The sequence below is a fragment of the Orycteropus afer genome, unplaced genomic scaffold (assembly GCF_000298275.1).
Source record: "Orycteropus afer afer isolate SDZICR_OR568_19922 unplaced genomic scaffold, OryAfe1.0 scaffold00408, whole genome shotgun sequence".
In the NCBI taxonomy this organism is placed as follows: Eukaryota; Metazoa; Chordata; class Mammalia; order Tubulidentata; family Orycteropodidae; genus Orycteropus; species Orycteropus afer.
The window spans coordinates 1,356,746-1,383,440 of record NW_006921995.1 but is presented as its reverse complement, the minus strand read 5'-3'; the positions used below and the strand labels follow the sequence as shown (position 1 = coordinate 1,383,440).

The 26,695-nt window shown below is 37.6% G+C and overlaps 1 protein-coding gene across 1 annotated transcript in view; it reads right to left on the bottom strand.

Annotated features, from left to right (window-relative positions):
- The window catches only part of CHD1 (chromodomain helicase DNA binding protein 1), a 134,671-nt gene that overhangs the window by 30,947 nt on the left and 77,029 nt on the right, over positions 1-26,695 (bottom strand). The window contains exons 17-22 of the mRNA XM_042782681.1: positions 22,777-22,848; positions 22,240-22,389; positions 14,563-14,711; positions 13,901-13,997; positions 13,711-13,806; positions 11,940-12,116 (exon numbers count right to left, since the gene is read on the bottom strand). Coding sequence (XP_042638615.1) covers positions 11,940-12,116; positions 13,711-13,806; positions 13,901-13,997; positions 14,563-14,711; positions 22,240-22,389; positions 22,777-22,848 — 741 coding nt within the window. The remainder of the gene's footprint in view (positions 1-11,939; positions 12,117-13,710; positions 13,807-13,900; positions 13,998-14,562; positions 14,712-22,239; positions 22,390-22,776; positions 22,849-26,695) is intronic.

The window sequence follows — 26,695 nt, the reverse complement described above, 5'->3', positions numbered from 1 at the left end:
GAATGGCCAGACTTCATCTCTCCTATTTTGGTCATGTTGTAAGAAGGGACCATTCCCTGGAGAAGGATGTCATGCTTGGTAGGGTGGAGGGTTGACGAAAGAGGGGGAGGCCTTCAACGAGATGGACTGACACGGTGGCTGTGATGATGGGCTCAAAAATAGCAGGGATTGTGGGGCTGGTTCAGGATCAGGCAGCGTTTCGTTCTGCTGTGCATGGGGTCGCTATGAGTCGGAAACGACTTGATGGCACTTAACAACAACAAACAACAAGTTGTTGGTCTTGCAAAATTTAATCACACGATCTCCAGCATTATTTCTATCACCAAGGCCATTATTTCCAACTACCAGTGATTGTTCTTTTTTTCCAATTTTTGCATTCCAATCATGTTCTTAATTTTAGACTGCAGAAGTTCATAAAAATCTTCAATTTCCTCATCTTTGGCTTTCAGGGTTGTGCGTAAATTTGAATAATGCTTGTATTAAGTCATTCCTTGTGATGATAAATTGAACACCATTCCTCTTCAATCTGTCATTCCTGGCATAGTAGACCACATGGTTGTCTGATTCAAAATGGTCCAAACCAGTCCATTTCAGCTCAGTAATGCCTAGGATACTGATCTTTGATCTTTATGTGTTCCATTTTTTGGATAACTTCCAATTTTCCTAGATTCTTACTCTTATCACAATTCATGTTCCAATTATTAATGGATATTTGCAGCTGTTTCTTCTAATCTTAAGTTGTGCCACATCAGCAAATGAAGTCCTGTAAACTTTACTCCAGCCACATCAATAAGGTCCAGCTCTACTCAAAGGCAGATCTTCCCCATTCATATGACCTGAGGGACTCATCTTCCAGCACTATACTGGAAATGTTTCAGGACTAGTCATAAAGTTTCCCAGTAATGTATCAGACAGTGTTTTTCACTGATATTCATAAGGTTTCCACTGCTCAATTCTTTGAGAAGTGGATGGCCCCTTCTTTCTTCCGAGTCTATCTTGGTCTAGAAGCTCCACTGATGCCTGTCCACCATGGGTAACCCTGCTGGTATTTGAAATACCAGTGGCATAGCCCGCCTCCAGCCTCATGGCAACAAACAAGCCACCACAATACAACAAATAAATGGTGGACAGCAAGGATAATCCCATTAATATTTTAAGAAAACTGACTTTGTAGTTAAAAATCTTTCCAAAAGGAGCACTCCAAGCCCAAGTTATTTTATTGCTGAATTCTATGCAACACATTGTTGTCGTTATGTGCCACTGAGTCGGACCCCACTCATAGTGACCCCTCCTTGGGTTTCTGAGGTGGTTATCACTACAGAAGTAGACTGCCCAACCTTCCTTCCGAATGCAACACATTAGGAAAAAATAATACCACGTCTATACAAATGCCACCATTCACATCTGTCAGTATGCTGTACTGTAGAGGATTCCATGTTGCTGTGATGCTGGAAGCTATGCCACCAGTATTTCAAACACCAGCAGGCCCACCCATGGTGGACAGGTTGCAGTGGAGTTTCCACACTAGAACAGACTAGGAAGGAGAATCTGACATTCTACTTCTGAAAAATACTCGCTAGGTAGCACAGTGCCTAGGGACTTGACTGCTAACCAGAAGGCTGGTGGTTCAAATCCACCAGCCACTCCTCGGAAGGAAGATGGAACAATCTACTTCTGCAGTGATACCACCTCGGAAACCCAAGGAGGGGTTGCTATGAGTTGGGTCCAACTCAGCGGCACATAAGAACAACAAACAACAGTGAAAATCTTATGAATAGCAGTGAAACACTGTCTGATATAGTGCCAAAAGATCAGTCTCTCAGGTTGGAAGGCACCCAAATACGACTGGGTTAACAGTTGCCTCCTCAACTTTAATGACATGGATGGAGTATAGCTTTTGGGATTTATTTGATGTGGCACAACTCAAAATAAGAAACAGCTGCAAATATCCATTAAGGATTGGAATGTGGAATGTATGACTTATGAATCCAGGAAATTTGGCAACTGTCAAAAATGAAATGGAATGCTTAAATATAAGCATCTTAGGCATTAGTGACCTGAAATGGACTTGTCCTAGATAATTTGAATAAGACAATCATAGTTTAAAGTGCCAGGAATGACAAGCTGAAGAGGGATGGTGTCACATTCCACATAAAAAAGAATATTTCAAGATCTATTCTGAAGTACAGTGCTCTCAGTGATAGGATAATATCCATACACCTACAAGGAAGACCAGTTAGAACAACTAATATTCAAATGTACACAACAAACACATAATCAAGATGCATTGATAATTATGAATAACTTGAGTATAAACTGGAAATGAAGGATATCAGTAGTTGGAAAATATGGCCCTGATGACAGATATGGTGCCAGAAATTGCATGATAGAATTTTGCAAGATCAACAGTCTACTCACTGGAAATACTTCTTTCAACAACATAAGTGGTGACTATACACATGAAAAAAATAAAATGAAAGACATAAAATCGATATCCTAGACATCAGTGAGCTAAAAAGTACTGGTTTTGGCCATTTTGAATCAGACAACCACATGATCTACTATGCTGGGAATGACAAATTGAAAAGGAAAGGTGGGGCATCATCACAAAAACTGTTTCAAGATCTGTCCATATGCCTACAAGGAAGACCAGTTAATACTACTATTGTTCAAATTTACACACCAACCACCAAAGCCAAAGATGAGGAAATGTAAGATTTCTATCAGCTTCTGCAGTGTGAAATTGATCAAACATGAAATTCATATGTGTTGATTATCACTGGTGACTGGAACGCAAAAGTTGGAAACAAAGAAGAGTTACTGGCAGTTGGAAAATATGGTCTTGGTGATAGAAATAATGCTGGAGATCTCATGAAAGAATTTTGCAATACCAATGACTTATTCATTGCAATTATCTTTTTTCAACAAGATAAGCAATAACTACACATGGACTTCACCAGATGGAATACATAGGAATCAGATTAACTATATGTATGGCAAGAGACAATGGAGAAGTTCGGTATCTTCAGCGAAAACAAGGCCAGGAGCTTATTATGGAACAGACCATCAATTCTCATATGCATGTTCAAGCTGAAGTTGAAGACAATAAAAACAAGTCCACGAGAGCCAAAATATGACCTTGATAATATTGCTCCTGAATTTAGAGACCATTTAAAGAACATATTTGATTCACTGAACACCAATGACAAAAATCAGAGAAATTGTGGGATGACATCAAGAACATCATGAATGAAGAAAGCAAGAGGTCATTAAAAAGAAAAGAAAACACCAAAATGTATGTCAGAAGAGACTCTGAACTTGCCCTTTAGTGGAGAGTAGGTAAAGCAAATGGAAGAAATGACAAGATACAAGAGCTGAAGAGAAGATTTCAAAGAGCAGCTCAAGAAGACAAAGCCAATTACCATAATGAAATGTTCCAAGACCTGGAGCTTTTCTAGAAAACCAAAAGGGAAGAACATAATACACTCGCCACTTCTCAAACTGAAAGAACTGAGGAAAAAAATTAAGCCTCGAGTTGCAATTTTGAAAAATTCTATGGGCAAAATATTGGAATGATACAGGAAGCATCAAAAGAAGGTGGAAGTAATACACAAAGTCACTGTATCCAAAAGAATTAGTCGATGGTCAACCATTTGAAGAGGTGGCACATGATTAAGAACCAATGGTATTGAAGGAAGAAGTCAAAGTTGCACTGAAGGAACTAGAGAAGAACAGGGCTCCAGGAATTGAGATGTTTCACTAAGATGTTTCCACTGAGATGTTTCAACAAATGGATGCCACTCTGGGTGTCACTCAGTTATGCCAAGAGATATGGAAGACAGCTACCTGGCCATCTGATTGGAAAAGATCCATTTTTGTACCCATTCCAAAGAAGGTTATCCCACAGAATGTGGAAATTGTTGAACAATATAATTAACATCACATACAAGTACGATCTTACTGAAAACAATTAAAAAACAGTTGCTGTAGTATATTGACAGAGAGCTTCCAGAAATGCAAACTGAATTCAGAAAAGGACATGGAACGAGGGATGTCACTGCTGATGTCAGATGGATCTTAGCTAAAAGCAAAGAACACCAGAAAGATGTTTACTTGTATTTCACTGACTATGCAAAGGCATCTGATTGTGTGGATCATAACAAATTATAGATAACACTGAGAAGAGTGAGAATTCCAGAACACCTGATTGTGCTCATGAGGAACCTGTACATAGATCAGGAGGCTTTCGCTCAAAGAGAACAAGGGGATACTGCATGGTTCAAAATCAAGAAAGGAATGTGTCAAAGTTGTATCCTTCCACTTTATTTATTCAACCTCTATGCTGAGCAAATAATCTGAGAAGCTGGACTATATGAAGAAGAACGTGGCATCAGGTTGGAGAGAGACTCATTAACAACCTGTGATATGCAGATGACACAAATTTGCTTGGTGAAAAGTGAGAACAACTTGAAGCACTTACTGATGAAGATTAAAGACTACAATCTGCAGTGTGAATCACACCTCAATATAAAGAAAACAAAAATTCTCAAACTAGATTCAAGTTGTCAAGGATTTCCTATTACTCAGTTCTACAGTCAACACCAATGGAAACAGCAGTCAAGACAGCAGATGATGTATTGCATTGGGAATATCTGCTGCAAAGGACTTCTTTCAAGAGATGAAGAGCAAAGATGTTTCCTTGAAGACTAAGAAGCACCTAACCCAAGCCATGGTATTTTCAATCGCTTCCTTATGTGTGTGAGAGTTGGACAATGAATAAGGAAGACCGAAGAAGAGTTGATGGTTTTGAGTTGTGGTCTTGGAAGAGAATGCTAAGAATACCATGGTCTGCTAAAAGGACTAACAAATCTGTCCTGGAAGAAGTGTAGCCTGAATGCTCCTTGAAAGTGAGAATGGTCAGACTTGGTCTCACCTACTTTGGTCAATGTCAGAAGGAACCATTCCCTAGAGAAGGATATTGTGCATGGAAAAGCAGAGGGTCAATAAAGAAGGGGAAAACCCTCAATGAGATGGACTGACGCAATGGCTGCAACAACGGGCTCAGGTATGGCAAGGATTGTGTGGCTGGCACAAGACAGGGCCATGTTTCATTCTGCTGTGTACAGGATCACTATGAGTCAGAGATGACTCTATGACACTTAACAACACAACATACACATGGACTTCACGAAAAAGAATAGACAGGAATCAAATCAACTATATTTGTGCAAAGAGACAATGGAGAAACTCAATATCCTCAGTCAGAAAAAGGCCAGGGGCTAACTGCGAACAGATGAACAACTGTGCATCTCAAGTTGAAGTTGAAGAAAATTAAAACATGTCTGTAAGAACCAAAGCACAACTGTGGTAGTTAAAGTTGTATGTCAACTTGGCTAGGTCTGGTTGAGTGACTGGGCAGTTGGATGTAGTTACTCCCCATGGGGAGATCAGTAATTAACTCCATGGTGGAATCTACTGGAACAGCTGAGTAGATGCTTTAAGGATGCAGTCTGCTTCTAGTAAGAAGCAGCTTTGGAGAAGGTCTCTTGTTTTATGGCATACTTTGACCTTGCATGTAGCCAAGTCATTGTTCAGCAGCCTGCCATGCTTTGCTGATCTTGGGACTTTTTCTGGACTTGAATTAGTGGCCTGCCATGTTGTTTGGTGATGTCGGGACTCTGCCTTTGTACTTGTCAACCTTGGGTTTGTCAGCCTCAGCAGCCAGCAGCTGTTGAGTAAAGAAAAGCCTCCAGCTTCAGTGGGTCGGGCGCAGGAGCCAGAGTTGAAGCCCAAGGTTGAGGGGCTATCATCCAGCCCTGAGAGCCTGGTACTCTGAACTCGGACTTAAAGCTTCCAAACTGTAAGAGAATAAACTCCTGTTTATTAAAGCCATCCCATCTGTGGTATACTCCTGTCAGAGCAGCACTAGGTAACCAAATCAACAACTATGAGTACATCTCATTTGAATTTACAGACTTTTTGAGAACAGATGTAACACCATGAACACCAATGACCAAAGACCAAACAACCAAAGACCAAAGAAAGATGTGGGAGGACATCAAGAACACCATACATGAAGAAAGCAAAAGGTAATTAAAAAGACAGGAATGGAAGAAAAGACCAAAATGGACATCTGAAGACACTCTCACATATGGTTTTCAATGTATAGCAGTTAAAGAGAATAGAAAAAAAATGATAAAGTAAAAGAGCTGAACAGAAGGCTTCAAAGAATTGTTTGAGAAGTCAAAGTAAAGTACAAGTATATGTCATTTAACATCCACAATACGTTCTGTGAATAGGATATTATGTGTTTTGGACAAAGTGCAAACATCTGTATAAGCAGGGCATAGGCCTCCTGGGTACATTGGCCAGGGGGCTATTATGCAGTATGTGGCCCAGGAAGCTCCTCCTGTGGACATCTCAGATGAGTGCTCTGCTGGTCCCACCCTGCAGTTGGTACCTTTTTGGCTAAGCCAGCTGCAAAGAAGGCCAGCTCATCCATGAAAACCTACATGAGGAAAGGACCACGAGAGCCAAGGGACCCAAAGGCTCCCGATCCGGGGCTGGGGTGCCCAGGATGCATACTCTCCCACTGGCACCATACAAGACCAGAGCAGCAAAAAAAAAAATACACAGACTAGACCTTCCAGGTCACAGGAGCCAAGGAGGACTGTTGTTGTTGTTGTTATGTGCCGTCGAGTCAAACCTGACTCATAGCGACCCCTCCCTGGGTTTCCGAGGCAGTATCACTACGGAAGTAGGACTGCCCAACCTTCCTTCCGAGGAGTGGCTCGTGGGTTTGAACCGCCAGCCCTCTGGTTAGCAGGCAAGTGTCTTATCCACTATGCTACCAGAGGGCTAGGGTTGGGAATTTGGGATTTAGCCTCCATTATAGCACACTAGGTGACTTCTGAGCCATGAGCAGCAACTGCGCAGACGAAGGGCTCAAATCTCTATCTAAATGAAGATCTGGTGTCCTGGCTCTCAGACACTCGCGTGGCCCAGCCCATGGATTTACATAAGGTCAGATGTTGGCCAAATGGATGTTAAGTGGTGCATATTTGTAATGCAATGAAATATGCAAAGACATGGAGTTAGAAAACCAAAAGGGAGAATATACTCACAATTTCTCATGTTGAAAGAACTAAAGCAAACATTCAAGCATTCAAGTTGCATTACTGAAGGATACTGTAGACAAGATGTTGAATGATGCAGGAAGCATCAGAAGAAGATGGAAAGAATTCAAAGAGTCACTATACCAAAAAGAATTGGCCAGTACATTTCAGGAGATAGCATAGGATCAAGAACCGAATGGTACTGAAGGAAGAAACCCAAACTGCACTGAAGGAACTGGAGGAAAAAAAAAAAAGGCTCTGGGAATTGACAGAATACTCAGAGAGATGTTTCAATAAACAGATGCAACAATGGAAGCACTCTATGCCAAGAAATTTGGAGGCAAGCTATCTAGGCAAATGGCTGGAAGAGACCCAAATCTCTGCCCATTCCAAAGAAAAATGATCCAATAGAATGTGGAAATTATCAAATGATACTGTTAATACCACATGCAAGTAAAATTTTGCTAAAGATATTTGAAAATGGTTGTGGAAGTACAATGTCAGGGAACTATCAGAAATTCAAGATGGATTCAGGAGAGGACCAGGAATAAGGGATATCAATGTGGATGTCAGATGGATCTTGGCTGAAAGCAGAGAATACCAGAGAGATGTTTATTGTATTTCACTGAGTATGCAAAGGATTGAAATGTACAGATCATAACAAATTATGGATAACTATGTGAAGAATGGGAATTCTAAAAGTCTTAATTGTGCTCATATGGAACCCGTACACAGAATAAGAAGCAGTGGCATAAACAGAACAAAAGGACACTGTGTGGTTTAAAATCAGAAAAGGTGTGTGTCAGTTTTGTTTTGTTTCACCATACTCATTCAATGCTTATGCCAAGCAAATAATCTCAGAAGTTGAACTATATGAAGAATGTGGCCTTAGGAATTGAGGAAGACTCATGAACAACCTGCAATATGCAGGTCACACAAACTTGACGTGATGAAGATCACTAACTACAGCCTTCAGTATGGATTACATCTCCACATAAAGAGAAGAAAACTTCCCACAACTAGAACAACAGAGCAACGCCACTATAAAAACAGAACAGATTAAAGTTGTCAAGGATTTTCCTACTCTGACAGGACCAACAGCCTGAATATTTCCAAGTGGCTTTGGGACCTGAGAACTGACCCAAAGATCAGGCCTGGTTGCCGAGGGATGCAGGGCCGACTGCGCTGGTATAGACTTTCAGTTGTCCGGAGGGTGCAGCCATTTTGATTATTTACACGCAGTGGCCATTTTGGATATTTACAAATGGTAGCCATTTTGGATATTTAAAGTGATCAAGGGCACAGCCATTTTAAATGTTTACAAGTGGTGGCCATTTTTAAGAGACAACATTCTCAATCGGATTCCAGGGTCCTAAGAATAGGCTCCATTTGCCAAGGATGGAAGGGACAAACAGGAGGCAGACAATGGGAAAGGACAGGTGGTGAGTGTGTAAGTGCTGCCAACTAGCAAACAGAGGAGCACAGCACAGTACCCTACTTACGTAGATAACATACAAAGAAAACAAAAATCGTGGGCAAGTCACTCCAACATACAATTACCAATAAAACATCACAATGCCTCAGAGACAACAGAGCATCACAGTCCACACAAAAAAGCAAGATAAAGCAGGAAAAACAAGGGACCAGGATACAGATCCAAAACACACCCCCAAGGAAGAAGCAGCACTGGAAGTCCCTGATAAGGAATTCAAAAGAATTATATTCAGGTACCTTCAATGAACTGAGAGACAGATCAAGGAAAAACACTGACAAAATTGAGGAAAACAGAGAAAACCCTAGAACAATTTTGAAAGACAATACAAGAGCAAAATGACAAAATAAATGAAAAATTAGAAATGATACAAAATCTACAGACAGAAATCCAGAAGATTAATACTAAATTTTCAGAAATAGATGACACACTGAATGGGCAAAGGAGTAGAACTGAATCAATGGAAAACAGAATTAGTGATGACTGAAGGCAAATACCTCAATGGTTCTTTGGAAAGGGAACAATCAGAAAAAAGAACAAAACAAAATGAAGAAAGCCAGGTTCACGTAGAATACCAACAAAAGGAATAACCTACATGTAATCAGAATTCCAGAATAGGAAGAGACAAATAAAACCACAGAAAAAATAGGTGAAGATTTGTTAGAAGAGAATTTTCTAGGTATGATGAAAGATGAGAATATATCCATTCAAGAAGTCCAATGAACCCTAAACAGAAAAGACCCCAAAACAAAATCACCAAGACATATCATCATCAAACTTATCCAAATCAAAGACAAAGAAAGAATCCTAAAAGCAAAACAGGAAAAATGAAAAGGTACCTACAAGGGCAACCAATAAGAATGAGCTCTGATTTCTCAGCAGAAACCATGTAAGCGAGAAGGCAATGAGATGGTATACATAAAACCTTGAAAGAGAAAAACTTCCAACCAAGAATTATATACACAGCAAAATTGTCCCTCAAATATGATGGTGAAATTAGGAGATTTCTAGGTAAGCAGAAATTGAGGGAATTTGTTACAGCCAGACCAACCTTACAAGAGATACCAAAGGGAGTCCTTTGGACAGAGAACCAGCAACAGCAAACAACTACAGATCATTAACATACATGATGACATAACCCAGAAACCAATCCAGTTATAGAAGTATCCAAGGTAAATAAGCCTACAAGATTATAAACAGGAAACCAGAGACATCAATTGACAAATGAGGACAACTACAAATCAAAAAGGAAAAAACTGTGCCATCACATAACTTCTAAATGGTAGGGAAGTCAAGACAACTACAAGATAGAATGGACTGTTCTAAACTTGGGAAGAAATTATAATCACAGGGTAACCTCAAAAAAAAAAGAAAAAAAGATAAACCTTCACATTAAAATAAAAAAGATGACCAGCACAAATATTTAGCAAATACTAAAACAATAGCAACAAAGGAAGTGATAATACAATTCATGAACAAAATGAGCTCAGCACAGAAAATTATATGGAACAAAGAAATCAACACCACGAAAAAGCATGTAACAAAATGACAGCAACAAATTCATAGTTGTCAATAATTACACATCTGAGAAGGGACTCCAACACCTCAACAAAAGCAAGATTAACAATCCAATTAAAAAATGGGCAGAAGACATGAATGGACACTTCACCAAAGAGGATATTCAGGCAGCCAGCAAATATATGAAGAAATGCTCATGATCATTAGCCAAATCAGAAGGATGCAAATCAAAACAACAATGAGATACCATCTCACCTTGGGCAAAGTTCAACAAGACAGAAAATGGTGGACACTGGTGAAGATGTGGAGAGATTGGGACTCTTATCCACTGTTGATGGGACTGTAAAATGATACAACTACTTTGGAAAACAGTATGGCTATTCCTTTAAAACATGGAATTAGAAATAATTTGACCCAGCAATCCCATTACTAGGTATATATCCTAAAGAAGTGAGAGCCAGGATAAGAACAAATATATACACACCCATGTTCATCGTAGCACTATTTATGTAATAGCAAAAAGATGGAAACAACCTACGTGTACATCAACAGAAGAATGGATAACCAAACAGTGGTACATATATACAATGGAATTCTATTCAACCCTTAAGAATAATGTAGAATCTGCAAAACACCTCATAGCACAGATGAACTTGGAGGACATTATGCTGAATGAAATAAGTCAATCACAGAAAGACAAACATAGTATTATTAGTTCATTATCATAACAAGTCAAGGAAAGGATTATATATGGAAAGGAATTTTCTTTGTTGGTTACCAGGGGTGGGAGGGAAGGGGAGGGAACACTGCAAAAAAACAAAAAGAAAAATGCACTGACCCACGTCACTTTAGTTTTATGTACTTCACTGTACATAAATTACATTTCAATTAAAAAAGAAAAATAAATGTTATACTGAATTGGACAAATCAGTTGTAAAAGACTAGTGTTAAAAAGCAAAGATGTCACTTTGAGGACAACTAAGGTGTGCCTAACCAAAGCCAAGGTATCTTCAATAGCCTCATATGCATATGAAAGCTGGAAAGGCAATAAACTCAATAAACCAAACTCACTGTCATAGAGTCGATTCCAATTCATAGAGACCACCTTTGGGTTTCTGAGGCCGTAAATCTTTACAGAAGTAGATTTTCCAGTCTTCTTTCTGCAGAGTGGCTGGTGGGTATGAACTGCCAACCTTCTGGTTAGAAGTCAAATGCCTTAGGCACTACACCACTAGAGCTCCTTGTACAAGGAATAAGGAACACCAAAGAAGAATTGATGCCATGGAATTATGGGGTTGGTGAAGAATACTAATATGCCATGGATTGCCAGAAGAAGGAACAAATCTGTCTTGGAAGAAGTACAGCCAGGATGCTCCTAAAGGCTAGGATGGTGACACTTCATTTCATATAGTTTGGATATGTTATCAGGAAGGATCATTCCCTAGAGAAGGACATCATGCTTGATAAAGTAGAAGGCCAGTGAAAAAGAAGATCCCCAACAAGGAGTCATGCAGTGGCTGCAAAAGGCTCAAACATAGCAATAATCATGAGGATAGCATAGGACTGGGCTGTGTTTTGTTCTGTTGTACATGCAAGGTCACTATGAGTTGGAACTGATTCAACAGCACCTAACAAAAATACAAATTGTTCCCAAAAATAAAAGGGGGAACATTTCCCAAATCATTATTAAAACTGACAAAAGCATTACTGAAAAACTAGAGACCACATCTCTCATGAATAACAAACAAAACAAAAAAATCATTCCAGAGGTGAATATTCTTACATTATAGAATATTTTTAAATTGAAAGGTTACCTGTTTTGCACAATTTCTCATTCTTGGGAGCATATAAATTTCTTCAAGTTCCTTTTGTCTTTCTTCCTCTTCTAATCGTCTCCGTTGATCTTCAGGAATGATTTCCTCCCAATTCTTTGAATTCCTTTCAGGTTCCAACTCAATGTCATCCTCATCCATATTTGAAAAATTGGCAACCTGATGAATTAAAAAAAATTTAATACAACAAGCAGTATAAAAAATCAAGTTATATTTTTCTTATTTAGAAAAAGGGAGCATGTCATAATAAGACAATGAAATTTAAATTTCCTTAGGACATTGAACTACAAACTAAACCAAATATGACTGCTCAACTATCTAGATCCACTTCTTCATTAGGTAGAGTAGATCAAACCAAATGACTTCTTTCCAGAATGATTCTCATTTACTCTTCTGTTCAATAAAATTATTACTAAAATGTAATTAGAGGAAGTTAAGAGAATAAAAACAGAAAAAAGCAAAGCAATTTATACTATTGACAAGTGTTAATTTATACCTATGCAGGAATTTTACCAGCCAACTCTAACAACTACCAAGTGTTGTAGAACCATCCAATATTCTTTTTTCATGATCCTGAAAACAGTACCTAAAAAGCTGCTTACAGAGAGAAGTACTCTTTGTGACCTTAAATTACTCAGGTTTCCTAATCTCTTAAAACAAAGTTAACAGCACACAAATTGTGAGGACTGGTCCCTATGTGGCTCACATGGTCTGAGCTTTACTGCTAACCTAAAGCCTAGAGGTTTGAACCTACCCACCCAGTGGCAGCATGGAAGTAAAGTCCTGGTGATCTGCTTCAGTTAAGATTACAGCCAAGATAACATTGTGAAGCACAGTCACACTCTCTAACACATGCAATCAGAATCAATTCCATGGCAACTAACAGCAAAAACAGTACAACTTAATATATAGGGAAATACAGAGTTAAATATGGTCATATCCAGAGTCAATGCCAGTTCCACAAACCAAGATTAATAATACTGTCTTCTATCTCCCTACTTCCATTCTTGCCCCTCTACAGTCTATCCTCCATACAGTAGCCAGAGTGACCCATCCAAATTACCAAAAGGTTTTTTCATTGCTGTTTTCCTGTATGAGTAATAAACATCTGTTGAATAAACAAATGACATGAATTTATAATTAAAAACTTCAGCTTATGGGAATTGGCTACGACATAGAAGAACCATTTTATATAAACTAAATAAACGGCACCCAACTCATGTTCTCCATGAAATCAGTTAACTTGTATCACTTACCTTTACAACTTATATTGCTCCTCTTTATAGCACTCACTAAGCCACAGATATTTTTAACTATTAATATCTAGAATAGTAAGATTAGTATCTTATTGTGTTTACTTGGACTGATTTACCTGAATTTTCTTAGTTGTGATAACACTTAATTGGATGTTAATATTTGCTTCAATAAAAATCATATGAAAACTTCAGTAGTGAAAATCTAAATCAGAAATCATATGCTCATTTATTTACTGAAATATTTAAGGATATGTTATTGGTCAAACACTATTCTAGATGCTAATTGTAATTGTTCAAAAAGTGATTTTGTCTGTTCCAAATCAGGCTACTAGTGATTTATCAGAATAAGAGATAAAGGTTTTTATAAATAACAAAGTTTAAGACAAATATGTTAAGAAACACATTTGTTTAAAAAATATCCTGTTAATGATGTTTGATAAACTTTATTTCTGAAATTCATATGATAATAAAAAAACTTTTTTTTTTTTAAATATTACCTTGAACTGGGAAAGTAATTCATCGCCTACGGTCAACGGGCCTGGTTCATTTTCATGAGTTTCAGCCCTCTTCAAGATTTCATCTATATCCATTTCCTGTAATTAGAAAGGTATCTTTATTTTAAATATTCATTGAGTCCCTCCCACCTACTAAACAGATGACACACATTCTGAGGTAAGTTCTTCTTACCTGGGGTTCTTGTTCTTCTCCTTCAGGTTCTTTAAAAAGTTCTTCAGCACCAAACTTCAAAATGGCTGATAATTCTTCTTTATTAAAAGGAGTAGAACTATATATATTAAAAAAAAGGTATTTATGTTTAACAGCTGAAACTGTAATATTTACATAGAATTTTTATTAATTACTGACATACTGTCACCTTTATGGAAATTCTGGTTGCATAGTGCCTAAGGCATTTGACTGCTAACCAGAAGGTTCAAACGCACCAGCCACTCATCGGAAGGAAGATCAGGCAACCTAATTCAATAAAGATACTGCCTCAGAAACCCAAGAAGGGGTCTCTGTGAGTCAAATCAACTCAAAGGCAATGACTTTGGTTTGTTTTTCACCTTTATAACAGTTAAGTGAGGCAGGCATTAGTATACTTATTTTAAAACTAAGGAATATGAAACCTAAAGTTTAAATTTGATTTTTCCCAAGAACAACAAAAAAAATGATGACACCAGGTATTGAATATATAAGCCTTCTGAGTAAACATTAGTCCAGGGCCTTAAAAATACTACTACTACAATACTAAATATAACATTTTAAAGATCTGCTTATAGTGATATAACATTTCAGTAAAATGAGTTTATTGTGACTCTGATATGACATTTTTATAGTGAAGAAACTACCTTGAAGGGGCAGAACCTGTGTGTAATACTGTCTTCCCAGTTGTGTCCATTCTTTGAATCACAAGATGATCTAAAACCATCTTCTTTTTGGCCCTCTCAAGAATATCTTCTTCAACTGATCCTTTTGTAACTAGACGATAAATATTTACCTGTAAAAGAATATATGCATGATGAAACATAAATTGCTATAAAGAATTTGTTTCACAAACCTGAACTTCCCAAACACTGGTACAGAGACTGTAGTGCATCCTATATCAACTTTCAACTGTTCAAAAGCAAAATAAAAATTATAAAAACATAGTATTATGTTAAAGTAAAATTTCTTCTATTTAAAAGACTTATTTCTAAACAACAACAAACAAAAAAAAACCAGCAACTGCTGAGGCTGCTTATGTGAAACCAAGCACCTCATGGGATTTGTTATCTTTCTTGGTTTGGAGGTTTAGGGTCATGGTTTCATGGGACATGACAGTTAACTGACCTAACAATGTGTTTAGTGTGTCTATTCTACTTCCTAGTTTGTTGTGCAGTGCATGGGGTCTTAAAAGCTTGCAAGTACCGGACTTCCAGTAAGATGGAGGAATAGGCAAACAAGCGACACAGACCCTCTTCAACAAAGAAAAAAAACAATTGACAGAGATATAGAAGATAATCCTGGAGCCCTGAGCTTTGAAAGGAACTATACAGAAGTGGCTTAGGCACCAAGTAGTGGAAAAACCTGAACGAAAACACTGAGTACAGAGATGGTCAGAGCTGCAGACTGTCAGCTACTCTAACGGGACCAACAGCCTGAATATTTCCAAGTGGCGTTGGGACTTGAAAATTAACCTAAAGATCAGCCCTGGTCACCAAGGGCTGCAGGGACTACTGTGCTGGTGGCCTATGACTAGGAAGGGAAACAGCAAGAAGGGAGACAACACGAGGTACTGACTTCCCGCTGTCCGGAGGGTGCAGCCATTTTAATTGTTTACATGTGGAAGCCATTTTGCATCTTTACAAGTGACAACCATTTTGAATTTTAAAGTGATAACATTCTCATTCAGATTCCAGGGACCAAAGAATAGGCTTCTTTTGCCAAGGCTGGTAGGGACATACAAGAGGCTGACAAGAGGAAAAGAGAAAAGTGGTGAGTGTATAAGTGCTGTCAACTAGTGAACAGAGGAACAAAGCACAGTACCCTGCTTGCATAGATAACATACAAATAAAACAAAGAAAATGAAAATCATGGGCAAGTCACTCCAACAAACAATCACCAATTAAATATAAACACAAAAACGTCACAATGCCTCGAGGACAACAGAGCATCACAGTCTGTCCACACAAAGAAGCAAGATAAAGCAGGAGAAACAAGGGACTAGGATACAGACCCAAACACATCCCTGAGGAAGAGGCAGCACTGGAATTCTCTGATAAGAAATTCAAAAGAATTATATTTAGGTATCTTCAGTGGATACAGAGACAGATGAAGGAAAACGCAGATAAAACCCTAGAAGAATTTCAGAAGAAAATATAAGAGCAAAATGACAAAATAAATGAAAAATTAGAAATGATTAAAAAGCTACAGATAGAAATCCAGAAGATTAATACTAAAATGTCAGAAACAGATAACACATTGAAAAGGTCAAAGGAGTAGAATTGGTGCAATGGAAGACAGAATGAATGAGATTGAAGACATATAACTGAATAATTCCTTGGAAAGAGAGCAATCAGAAAAAAGATCAAAACAAAATGAAGAAAGCCTAAGGTTCATGTGGGATACCATCAAAAGGAATAACCTATGTGTAACTGGAATTCCAGAACAGGAAGAGACAAATAAAACCACTGAGAAAATTGTCCAAGATTTGTTAGAAGAGAACTTCCCTGGTATGATGAAAGATGAAAATATATTCATTCGGAAAGTCCAACAAACCCCAAACAGGACAGACCCCAAAAGAAAATCACCAAGACATATCATCAACAAACTCGCCAAAACCAAAGACAGAGAAAGAATCATGAGAGCAGCACAGGAAAAACGAAAAGTTACCTACAAGGGGCAACCAATAAGACTAAGCTTGGATTTCTCAGCAGAAACCATGCAGGCGAGAAGACAATGGGATGGTATATATAAAACCTTGAAAGAGAAAAAATTTCCAACCAAGAATTATGTACCCAGCAAAACTGTCCCTCAAATATGATGGTGAAATTAGGACATTTCCAGATAAGCAGAAATTAAGGGAATTTGTTAAAAGCAGACTAACCTTACAAGAGATGCTAAAGGGAGTTCTTTGGACAGAGAACCAACAACAGCTGACCATTAACACACATGATGATATAACCCAAAAAGCAACCCAGCTATGGAAGTATCCAAAGTAAATAATCATACATGATTATAAACAGGGAACCAGACACATCAATTGACAAATGAGGACAACTTCAAACCAAAAAGAGAGAAAAGACTGTGTCATTACAGAACTTCTAGATGGTAGGGAAGTCAAGACAACTACAAGATAGAATGGACTGATCTCAACTTGGGAAGAAAACTATAAATCACAGGATAACCTCAAAGAAAAATGATAAACCTTCACATCAAAATAAAAAAGAGGACCAGCAAAAATATTTAGCAAATATTAAAACAATAGCAACAAAGGAAGTGATAACACAATTCATAATCAAAACAAGCTCAGCATAGAAAATTATATGGAACAAAGAAACGGACACCATGAAAAAGTGCTTAACAAAAACAATAGCAACAAATTCATATTTGCCAATAACTACTTATCTGGCAAGGGACTTATCTCTAAGATTTGCAGAAAACTCCAATGCCTGAACACCAAAGGAATTAACAATCCAATTGAAAAATGGGCAGAAGACATGAATAAACACTTCACCAAGGAGGATATTCGGGTGGCCAGCTCACAATCATTGGCCATCAGAGAGATGCAAGTCAAAACAACAAGATATCATCTCACCCTAACACTGATGGCAAGGTTCAACAAAACAGAAAATAACAAATGCTGGTGGGGATGTGGAGAGATTGGGACTCTCATACAGTGCTGTGGGACTGTGAAATGATACAACCACTGTGGAAAGCAATATGGTGATTCCTTAGAAAGCTGGAATTGGAGATACCATCTGACCCAACAATCCCATTACTAGGTATATATCCTAGAGAGGTGAAAGCCAGGACAGGAACAGATATATGCACACTCATGTTCATCACAGAACCATTTACAATAACAAAAAGATGGAAACAATCCATGTGCTCATCTGTGGAAGAGTGGATGACCAAACTATGGTACATACACATAATGGAATGCTATGCAGCACTAAAGAATAATGTAATGTCTGCAAAACACCACATAATATAGATGAACTTGGAGGGCACTGTGCTGAGTGAAATAAGTCAATCACACAAGGACAAATATAGTATTAGTTCGTCATTGTGGAGGGTCAAGGAAAGGTTTATATATGGAGAGAAACTTTGTTCGTTGCCAGGGATGGGAGAGAAGGGGACGGAACACTTGAAAAAAAAAAATGCATTGACCCATGACACTTTAGTTTTGTGTAGTTCACTGTACATAAATTACATTTCAATAAAATATATTTAAAAAAAAAAAAAAAGCTTGCAAGTTCCTATACAAGGCACATTTAATCTCTAGTCACCCGGAGCAACAGAGGAAGGAGCAGCATCAGGACTGGAACGAAGATATGGAGTATATTGGTAACTGCCCCCATGAATAAATGTCTCCTTTGCCATGAGTCCAGAACTGCATAATGCCTGGCTACCATTAATGAATATTTTGATCAAATATTCTAGAGAAGAATACTAATCAAAAGGAAGAAAATGTAGAACAGAATATCAAATTCTCATGGATTCCAGAGTTCTTGGAACCATGAAGATTAGATGAACTCTTCTAACTACTATCCTGGCATAACTTTTAAGCTTTAAACCAAAAATATCCCCTGAAGTCTTAAAACCAAACACTTGTTTAGGGTAAGTAGTGAAAAATGTGCACCACAAACATTACGGTTTTTAAAGAACTATCTGGAGGTGATCAAAGTGACAAAAGTATCTTAGAAGATTACGTAGGAAACTTAAGAGTATTAGTGCATGGTTAATGGAGGAGGAAAAAAGGAATGACAATGGTTGCACCCCTTGAATGTAATCAATATCACTAAGTGGTACCTGTACAAACTGTCGAGCTGGTATATGTTTTTATGTTTTGCCATGCATATGCTTAAAAACAACATAATCAAACTTTTTTTTTTTTAAAAAAGGCTTTTATTTTGAGACTATTTTTTTTAAGAGATTTTCTTTATTTTTTTTTTCTTTCCTCCAAAGAAGTGATAGCCATTTCTTCTGCCCTATGAAGAAGGAAGACTAAAGAATTAATGTGTTTAAATTATGGTATTGGTGAAGCACAGTAAACATATCCTGGAGGGCCAGAAAAATGAACAAATCTGTCTTGGAAGAAGTCTAGTCAAAATGCTTCTTAGAAGCGAAGATGAAAAGAGTTTGTCTCATGTATTCTGGACATGTTACGAAGAGACCAATTCCTGGAAAAGAGCATGATGCTTGGTAAAGCAGAGGGTCAGCTATAAAGAGGAACACCCTCAATAAGATGGAAGGACACAGCAGTTTCAACAATGGCCTCAAGCATGGGAACAACTGTGAGGATTACAAAGAACTGAGCAGAGTTTCATTCTGTTGTACACAAGGTCTCTATGAGTCTTAAATGACCTGATGGCACCTAACAACAACCAAAAAATAAACCAAACTCACTGCCATCAAGTGGATTTGACTCAAAATTTTTAAATTACCTGGGGAAAAAAACGGCAAACTTATGATCTTACGCTAGTCTCAGTTTTTTATGTTTCAGCACGCCAAATAATCCAAAATTCTGTGAACCTCTCCAAAAGTTAGTGAATAAGTCAGTCCTATTATAAAACAATCGGAAACCCAAGGAGGGGTTGCTATGAGTCAGGGCCGACTCGACGGCAAACAACAACAATTATAAAACAAATCTCTCCAAAATTAAAAAGAATTGATGAGAGATAATTTTGCCTTATTTTCCAAGGCCAGTAGTTCTCTATGAAGAAAAGTAACACCATGTAGGGATATTTTGGAAATCTGTGGAGACATTTTTAATTTTCACAATGATTAGGTGGGCTTACTAGCTTTTAGTGTACAGGGACTTGGGATAGTAGATACTCTGCACTGAAATGGATATTCTGGTACAATGAAGAATTATATTCTATCTTTCAGGTGGTTATAAGTCTTTTCATAATCTAAAACTGAGTCAAAATTCTATTAACATAAACATAAAACATTTTTGTTGTTGTTATGTGCCATAGAGTTGGAACCAACTCAGCGACCCATCCTTGGGTTTTTGAGGTGGTATCACTATGGAAGTAGATTGCCCAACCTTCCTTCCGAGGACTGGTTAGCAGTCAAGTGCCATAGGCACTACACTACCAGAACTCCTAAAACATTTTTTTTTCTTTTTGCAGGTTTCAATACACAGGGATTATACACCATGATTTTTTCAAGATCGCAACTACCATGTAAATCAGTAGAGAACCGGACAATGTTTTATTTCAAACTTATAATTTCTAAATGCTTATAGTACTGGTTTCATCAATAAAATCCATCTTTATCTGTCTTTACCTGTAGTAATTTCATGTAAACATTTAACAGGAGATGTGAGACTCTTCATCAGATTTAGAACCAAATATATTAAAAAAAAATTTTCATAACTCAGAAAGAAATCTGTATCAACATTATTTTACAAGCTTATTTAGTTATTGTTCCAAAAGATCTACCATGTAATCGTCTATAGCATGTCGCCTTACCAATTCTTTTCTAATCTCGCCACAATTTTTTATCACCTACTGGAGAATAAGCAGCTCTGGTGGCACAGTGCCTAAGGCATTTGGCTGCTAACCAGAAGGCTGGTGGCTCAAACCCACCAGCCACTCCTCAGAAGGAAGAATGGGCAATCTACTTACGTAGAGATACTGCCTCGGAAACCCAAGGAGAGGTCACTATGAGTCAGAACTGACTCGTAGCAGTGAGTTTGGTTTTTTGGTTTACTGAAGAATATAAAGAGCTCTGGTGGTTCAGTGGTTAAGGAATTCAGCCGCTAACCAAAAGGTCAGTAGTTTGAACCCACCAATTGCTCCACAGGAAAAAGATGAGGCAATCTGCTTTAGTAAAGATTTATAGCCTGAGAAACACTATGGGGCAGTTCTACTATGTCCTATAGGGTTGCTAAGTTGGAATCAACTCGATGGCAGTGGGTTGTTTCTGATATTGAAGAATATGGCGGCTAAGGTCTTTAGGTAGCACAGATGAAATGTATGTCCAGTCATATGTTGGAATTTTATTAAATGAGATAGCTGTTCAGTATAATTAATCACTATTCCCAATACCAGGTCACAACACAGGGATACTATGACTCTTCACATACACATTATACCCAGCTCACTTGTGAGAATTTCATATTTCGTCATTTTCTATTCTTCACCAGAACCTAATTACTCTTGGCATGTTATCCCTACTTCAGTTCTCTGGTGCACAAAGGTACTCTGAGGAGTACAGGTTAACACATTCATCCACTAACCAAAGAACCCACCAGCTGCTCTGTGGGAGAAAAATGAGGCAATCTGATTTACAGCCTTGGAAACACTATGAAGGCAATTCTACTCTCTCCTATAGGCTTGTTATTAGTCAGAATCAACTCAATGGCAGTAGGTTTGAGTTTTTTGTACACAGACATATTCTTGTTCATTTCTTCTATAATTTTTATGGAGAACGAGTTCTGGTGTTAGTCTTTCAAATCTAAACTTATTCTTTTTTTTCTCTCCAAGCCTCCACAAGGTTTTATTCATTTACTTAAATTTTTCACTGTGATTTGGGTACAATGTACAAAGCAGATTTGTTTTACACTCAACAGTTCATGCACATTTGCTTTCACGGTCCAGATTACAATCCTCAACCATAAAAAGCTCTCCTTCCATCTCCTCCCTGTGACTACTCTTTGCCTTTCTTAGCTATGCATTCTTGTCTGTCCAGCTTTCCCTTTATGTGAAGGCTGCCCTTCAGATGTCTCATGGTTGACTGATCTAAGAAGTACATCTCCCTAGGGTATATGGATGCATCTCGCTGGGGTAGGTGTTCTACTTGTAGGTCTTTTTACTGTTGGGCTAAGAGTAATGCATGGAAGTAAGTCCATTTCCAGGCCTGAAGAATAGCCTGGGGCCAGAGTCTCAGGGGTTCTACCAGTCTCTATCCAACCAGTGGTCATTTTTGTTTACAAATCTAAATTTATTCTTTAAATTGTAGCATAATCATACATATTGAAATACCTATGATTTAAAAATAACTTTCACTTTCTCCAGACAGTTTTACCTAAACTATAAAATGAGAATTCTTTTTGCAGAGCCTTATGAACACATGGACAAAATACACACTGACAGAAGAGCTAACTGTGCTAATCAAAAATTCAGGAGTTTAAATAAGCAAATTAAATCATTTTAAAGTTTTATACTGAATAAAAATACTATGTTGTACAGTCATAAATTAAATGTATGATCAAAATGGAGTACACAAATTCTATTTTGATATATCAAAATCACTTCCCAACACTAATTATAAAGAACATTCTAAAAGAACAAATTAAGAGGAATTAAGAATACCTGTTTCTTCTGTCCAATTCGATGTGCTCTAGCCTGTGCCTGAAGATCATTTTGTGGATTCCAATCAGAATCAAATATAACAACAGTGTCAGCAGAGGCTAAATTAATCCCTAGACCTCCAGCTCTTGTGGAAAGCAAAAAGCAGAAATCCTGTAAAGAATTAAAAATAGGTAAGATTTAAAATTCTTTAAACTGTGATTATGAGTAATAAAAACGAGAATAATTCTATAGTTCATTTTCTCAATTTTAAAAGTAATTTACAAATATAATTAAAAGGTAATGGGATAGGGCCTGAGCTGTATCTGTAGATTTTATTTCTTGAAAAAGACACAGACACAAAAGAATCCTAAATGAAAGTGGGCTACTTTATTTTGCTCTATATTAAAACAGCAAAGAGTAGAATTCTTCTGATTTAGCACAGAATACTAATCTTAAAATCTCATTTTCAAATTAAAACTGGCTAGAACAAGGTCCTTTATTATCAAAATACAATTATGACTAAAACAAAATAATTTACACTTTTGAAAGCATTCATACCTCTGATCCTTCAGCATTAAAATGATCTAGAGCCTGTTTTCTCAGCTCCCCTTTTATTGATCCATCTAATCTCTAAAATAAAGCACATAAAATATGCATATAATAGTCAATTAAAAGCAATTATGAAATGAGTATGAAAGTATGGCATGTTCTTTGCTAAGGCTTTATGAGGAGAACATACTTAGGCAGTAAAATAAATTATGCCAGAGCCCATGCTCAGGCATTCTCTGTTTAGAGTCCATACGCTTAACCACTAAACTTATTTCTCCAAAGTTGAATATTTTTCCTTATTGTAGGAATACCAAAATTGAGAAGTTCAGAGGAAATGTAAATATTGTTGTGACAGCTAATTTTATGTTAAATTTGGCTAGGCATTTTGTTCCTCGGCTGAGCCCTAGTATAGCTGCTATTATGGAGTAGTTATATGTGATTAAATCAGTTGCTCTTGTATAGAGCTGATTATATATAATGTGATGACCTTACATGTTATACAACGTAATCATCTATAATGCAATCTAACATAATTTAATCTATCAATTGAGGTCATACCAGTATGGGGCAATCCTAAACCTATGCACTTCTGAGTTATAAAAACTAGACACAGACATATACACAGAGGAAAACATAAGACACATGAGGATCATCTACAGGGAAAGGAATGCCCAGGATTACCAGCAGACACCAGAACTAGGAAAGAGATTCTCCAAAGGAATGGAAAAGACCCTGATTTGAATTTTAGCTTCCAAAGCTGTAAAAAAAATAAACTTCTGTTCTTTAAAGCCACTCACTTGTGGCATTTGTGTGATAGCAGAACTAGGTAACTAAGGTAACTGGTCAATGGACGAAGTCAAATTCTTGTTAAAACATTCACATTTGGAGAAAATGAACACTATCAGGGATTAGGGCACTGGCTGTCATAATTTTCTGATAACCACTGTAAGAAATATTTTACATGTTAAGAGGAGACAACTATTTATAAATGTCTAATAACATATTTTATGATGTACTATGATATACTCTCATATTTTATATTTTCATTTTTTTAAATGTTGGTAAAACTCATTAAACTGATTTTCAAATACATTAATAGGTCTCAACTCAGTTTTAAAAAAATACTGATTAGGTAAAGTGTTTTTCAGGAGCACGGTAGCGTAGTGCCTAAGGCACTTTACTGCTAACCAGAAGGCTGGTGGTTCAAACCCACCAGCCACTCCTCAGAAGGAAGGTTGGGCAATCTACCTCCACAGTGATACCACCTCGGAATCCCAAGGAGGGGTTGCTGAGTAGGGTCTGAATCAACAGCATAAAACAACAACATATTACAATCAAGGAGCTCTGCTGGCATAGTGCCTAAGGCATATGACTACTACCAGAAAACTGGTGGTTCAAACCCACCAGCCACTCCATAGAAGGAACACTGGGTAATCTACTTCTGTAAACATTTACCACCTCAGAATCCCAATGGGAGTTGCCATGAGTAGGAATCAACTTGATGGCAGTGAGTTTGGCTTGGTTTGTATAATTATTATGTGGTTGTAGATTAGACTCAACTCGCTTACTGTGAACCATGCACTAAACTAATGGATAAAACTAGTATTTTGGGAACCTGTATGTTGATGGTTATTACATAAAAGAATAAATATTAAAATATGAAAAAGTTTCAAATAATTCATTCTCAATGGTGTTGATCTTAGTGAAATGAAACAGTCAAAGGAAACTGGTCTAAATCATCACCTATTATATGAAATAGGGAAACAAAAATAATATCTAAAACAGAGGAAAAAATGGCTATTTATTATTTTACCACAAAAACATAAATTATAGTTCATTTAAAAAAATAGTAGAATATTGAAAGTTCCAGAAAGATGGCAGAATAGGCAGAAAAACTACACAGACCCTCTTCAACAAAGAAAATGGGAACCAAATAACACAGATACAGAAGATAATCCTGGAGCCCTGAGCTTTGAAAGAAAGGATACAAAAGTGGACTAAACTTCAACTAGTAAAACAGCCTGCAGTGAAAACACCAAAAAAGGAGATATACGGAGCTGTGGACTGTTAGCGATCCTGATGGCATGGACAGCTTGGAGATTGCCAAGAGGTATCAGCACCTAAGAATTAACCTAAAAATCAGGCCTGCTAGCCAGAGGCTACACAGAGGACTGCACTGGTGGCTGGTGAATAAAAGGGGAAGCATGAAGAAGCCAATGGGCTAAGCTGTGGACTTTTGGCTGTCCAGAGGGTGCAGCCATTTTGAATGTTTACAAGCAGTTCTAACATTTTGGCTATCAAGTGAAAACGTTCTTTCAGATTCCAGGGACCTAAAACAGGCTCCACTTGCCACTGGTAGTTGGGGACTGCAAGGGCATACAAAACACAAAGAACTGAAAAGGTGCACTATTCCCCTTGTTACTCTTCTACCCCAAAACCTCTTGCTGAATGCAGGTGCGGCTGGACATCCTTCATTCCCACCAAACTTCTGGGGCAGCAGGAATTCCACCCAATCTATGTGTTCTAATGGAGCCTGGCTTCCATGCCCCAAATTTTTCTCATTTTTATGTTTTAAAATTATTATTATTACTACTTTTGTCTTTTTCATTATTATTCTTTCTTCTTCTCTTCGCAGGTTCCAATTTTCAGCTTTTCCTCTCTTCCCTGTTCCTGGTTCTCATCTTTTTCTTCCTTGTTCTTCTCTCCATTCTGTTTTTCTTTTTGTGTTTTTCCCCTTTTTTTCCTCATTATTTTCCTATTTTACCTCTTTTCTTTTATTTCCCACTCCCCAGATACAGCAGGGGTTTTTTTTTATTTTCTTTCCTTCCCTTGTACTATGTGTATTTCTTTTGGCTTTTTAAAGTATTTCTTTAAATATTTTCTCTCATTTATTGTCTTTCTTCTCTTTTTCTGCTTTTGGTGACTGTTCCTGTGTGTTGAGGCAGTGTGTGCTTTTTGTCCTCTTTTACTTTTTTAATAGTTTTTTGATTGATGCTTTTGTCTAAGTGAGTGGAAGACATAGATTATGCCCGTATGACGCAACTACACCCCTACTTCCTGTAGCTCCACTTACTGAGAGCCACCCCTTCCTTCGGCATGCACTGGCCAATGATACACAACCACCAATAACACCCTAACTCACCCTTAACTGGTCTTCACAAACAGTTAACAGAGATCTGTGTGGCCACTCTCATTCTCTATCACACCCACCAGGAGACAGGTGATGGTGAGTGCATAAGGTCTGCCAACTAGCGAACAGAGAAGTACAGCACCCTACTTATTCAGATATATCCAAAGGAAAAAAAAAAAAAAAACAAAGACAATGAAAATCTTGGGTCAATCACTCCAACATACAATAACCAATTAAATATAAACACAACAATGTAATGATGTCTCGTAGATAATGGACCATCACAGTCCATACAAAGAAGCAAGAAAAAGCAGGAGAAACAAGGGACCAAGATACAGACCCAGAACACATCCATGAGGAGGCAGCAGCACTGGAACTCCCTGATAAGGAATTCAAAAGAACCATATTTAGGTATAATTAGACAGACTGGGAGGAAAAGAGGCCATCCAATTCTCAAAGAATTGTCTAGTGAAAATCTTATGAATAGCAATAACACACTCTCTGATATATTACTGAAAAACAGCCCTAAAATATTTTCTGGTACAGTGCCAAAAGAGAAGCCTCTTGGGTTGGAAAGCACTCAAAATATGACCAGGAAAGAGCTGCCTCCTCAGAATGGAGCCAACATTAATGATGTGGATGAGGTAAAGCTTTCAGGACTTTCTTTTGCTGATGTGCCATGACTCAAGATAAAAAGAAACAGCTGCAAACATCCACTATTAATCACAACATGGAATGTACAAAGTATGAATCTAGGAAAATTGGAAGTTGTCAAAAATGAAATGCAACACATAAAGG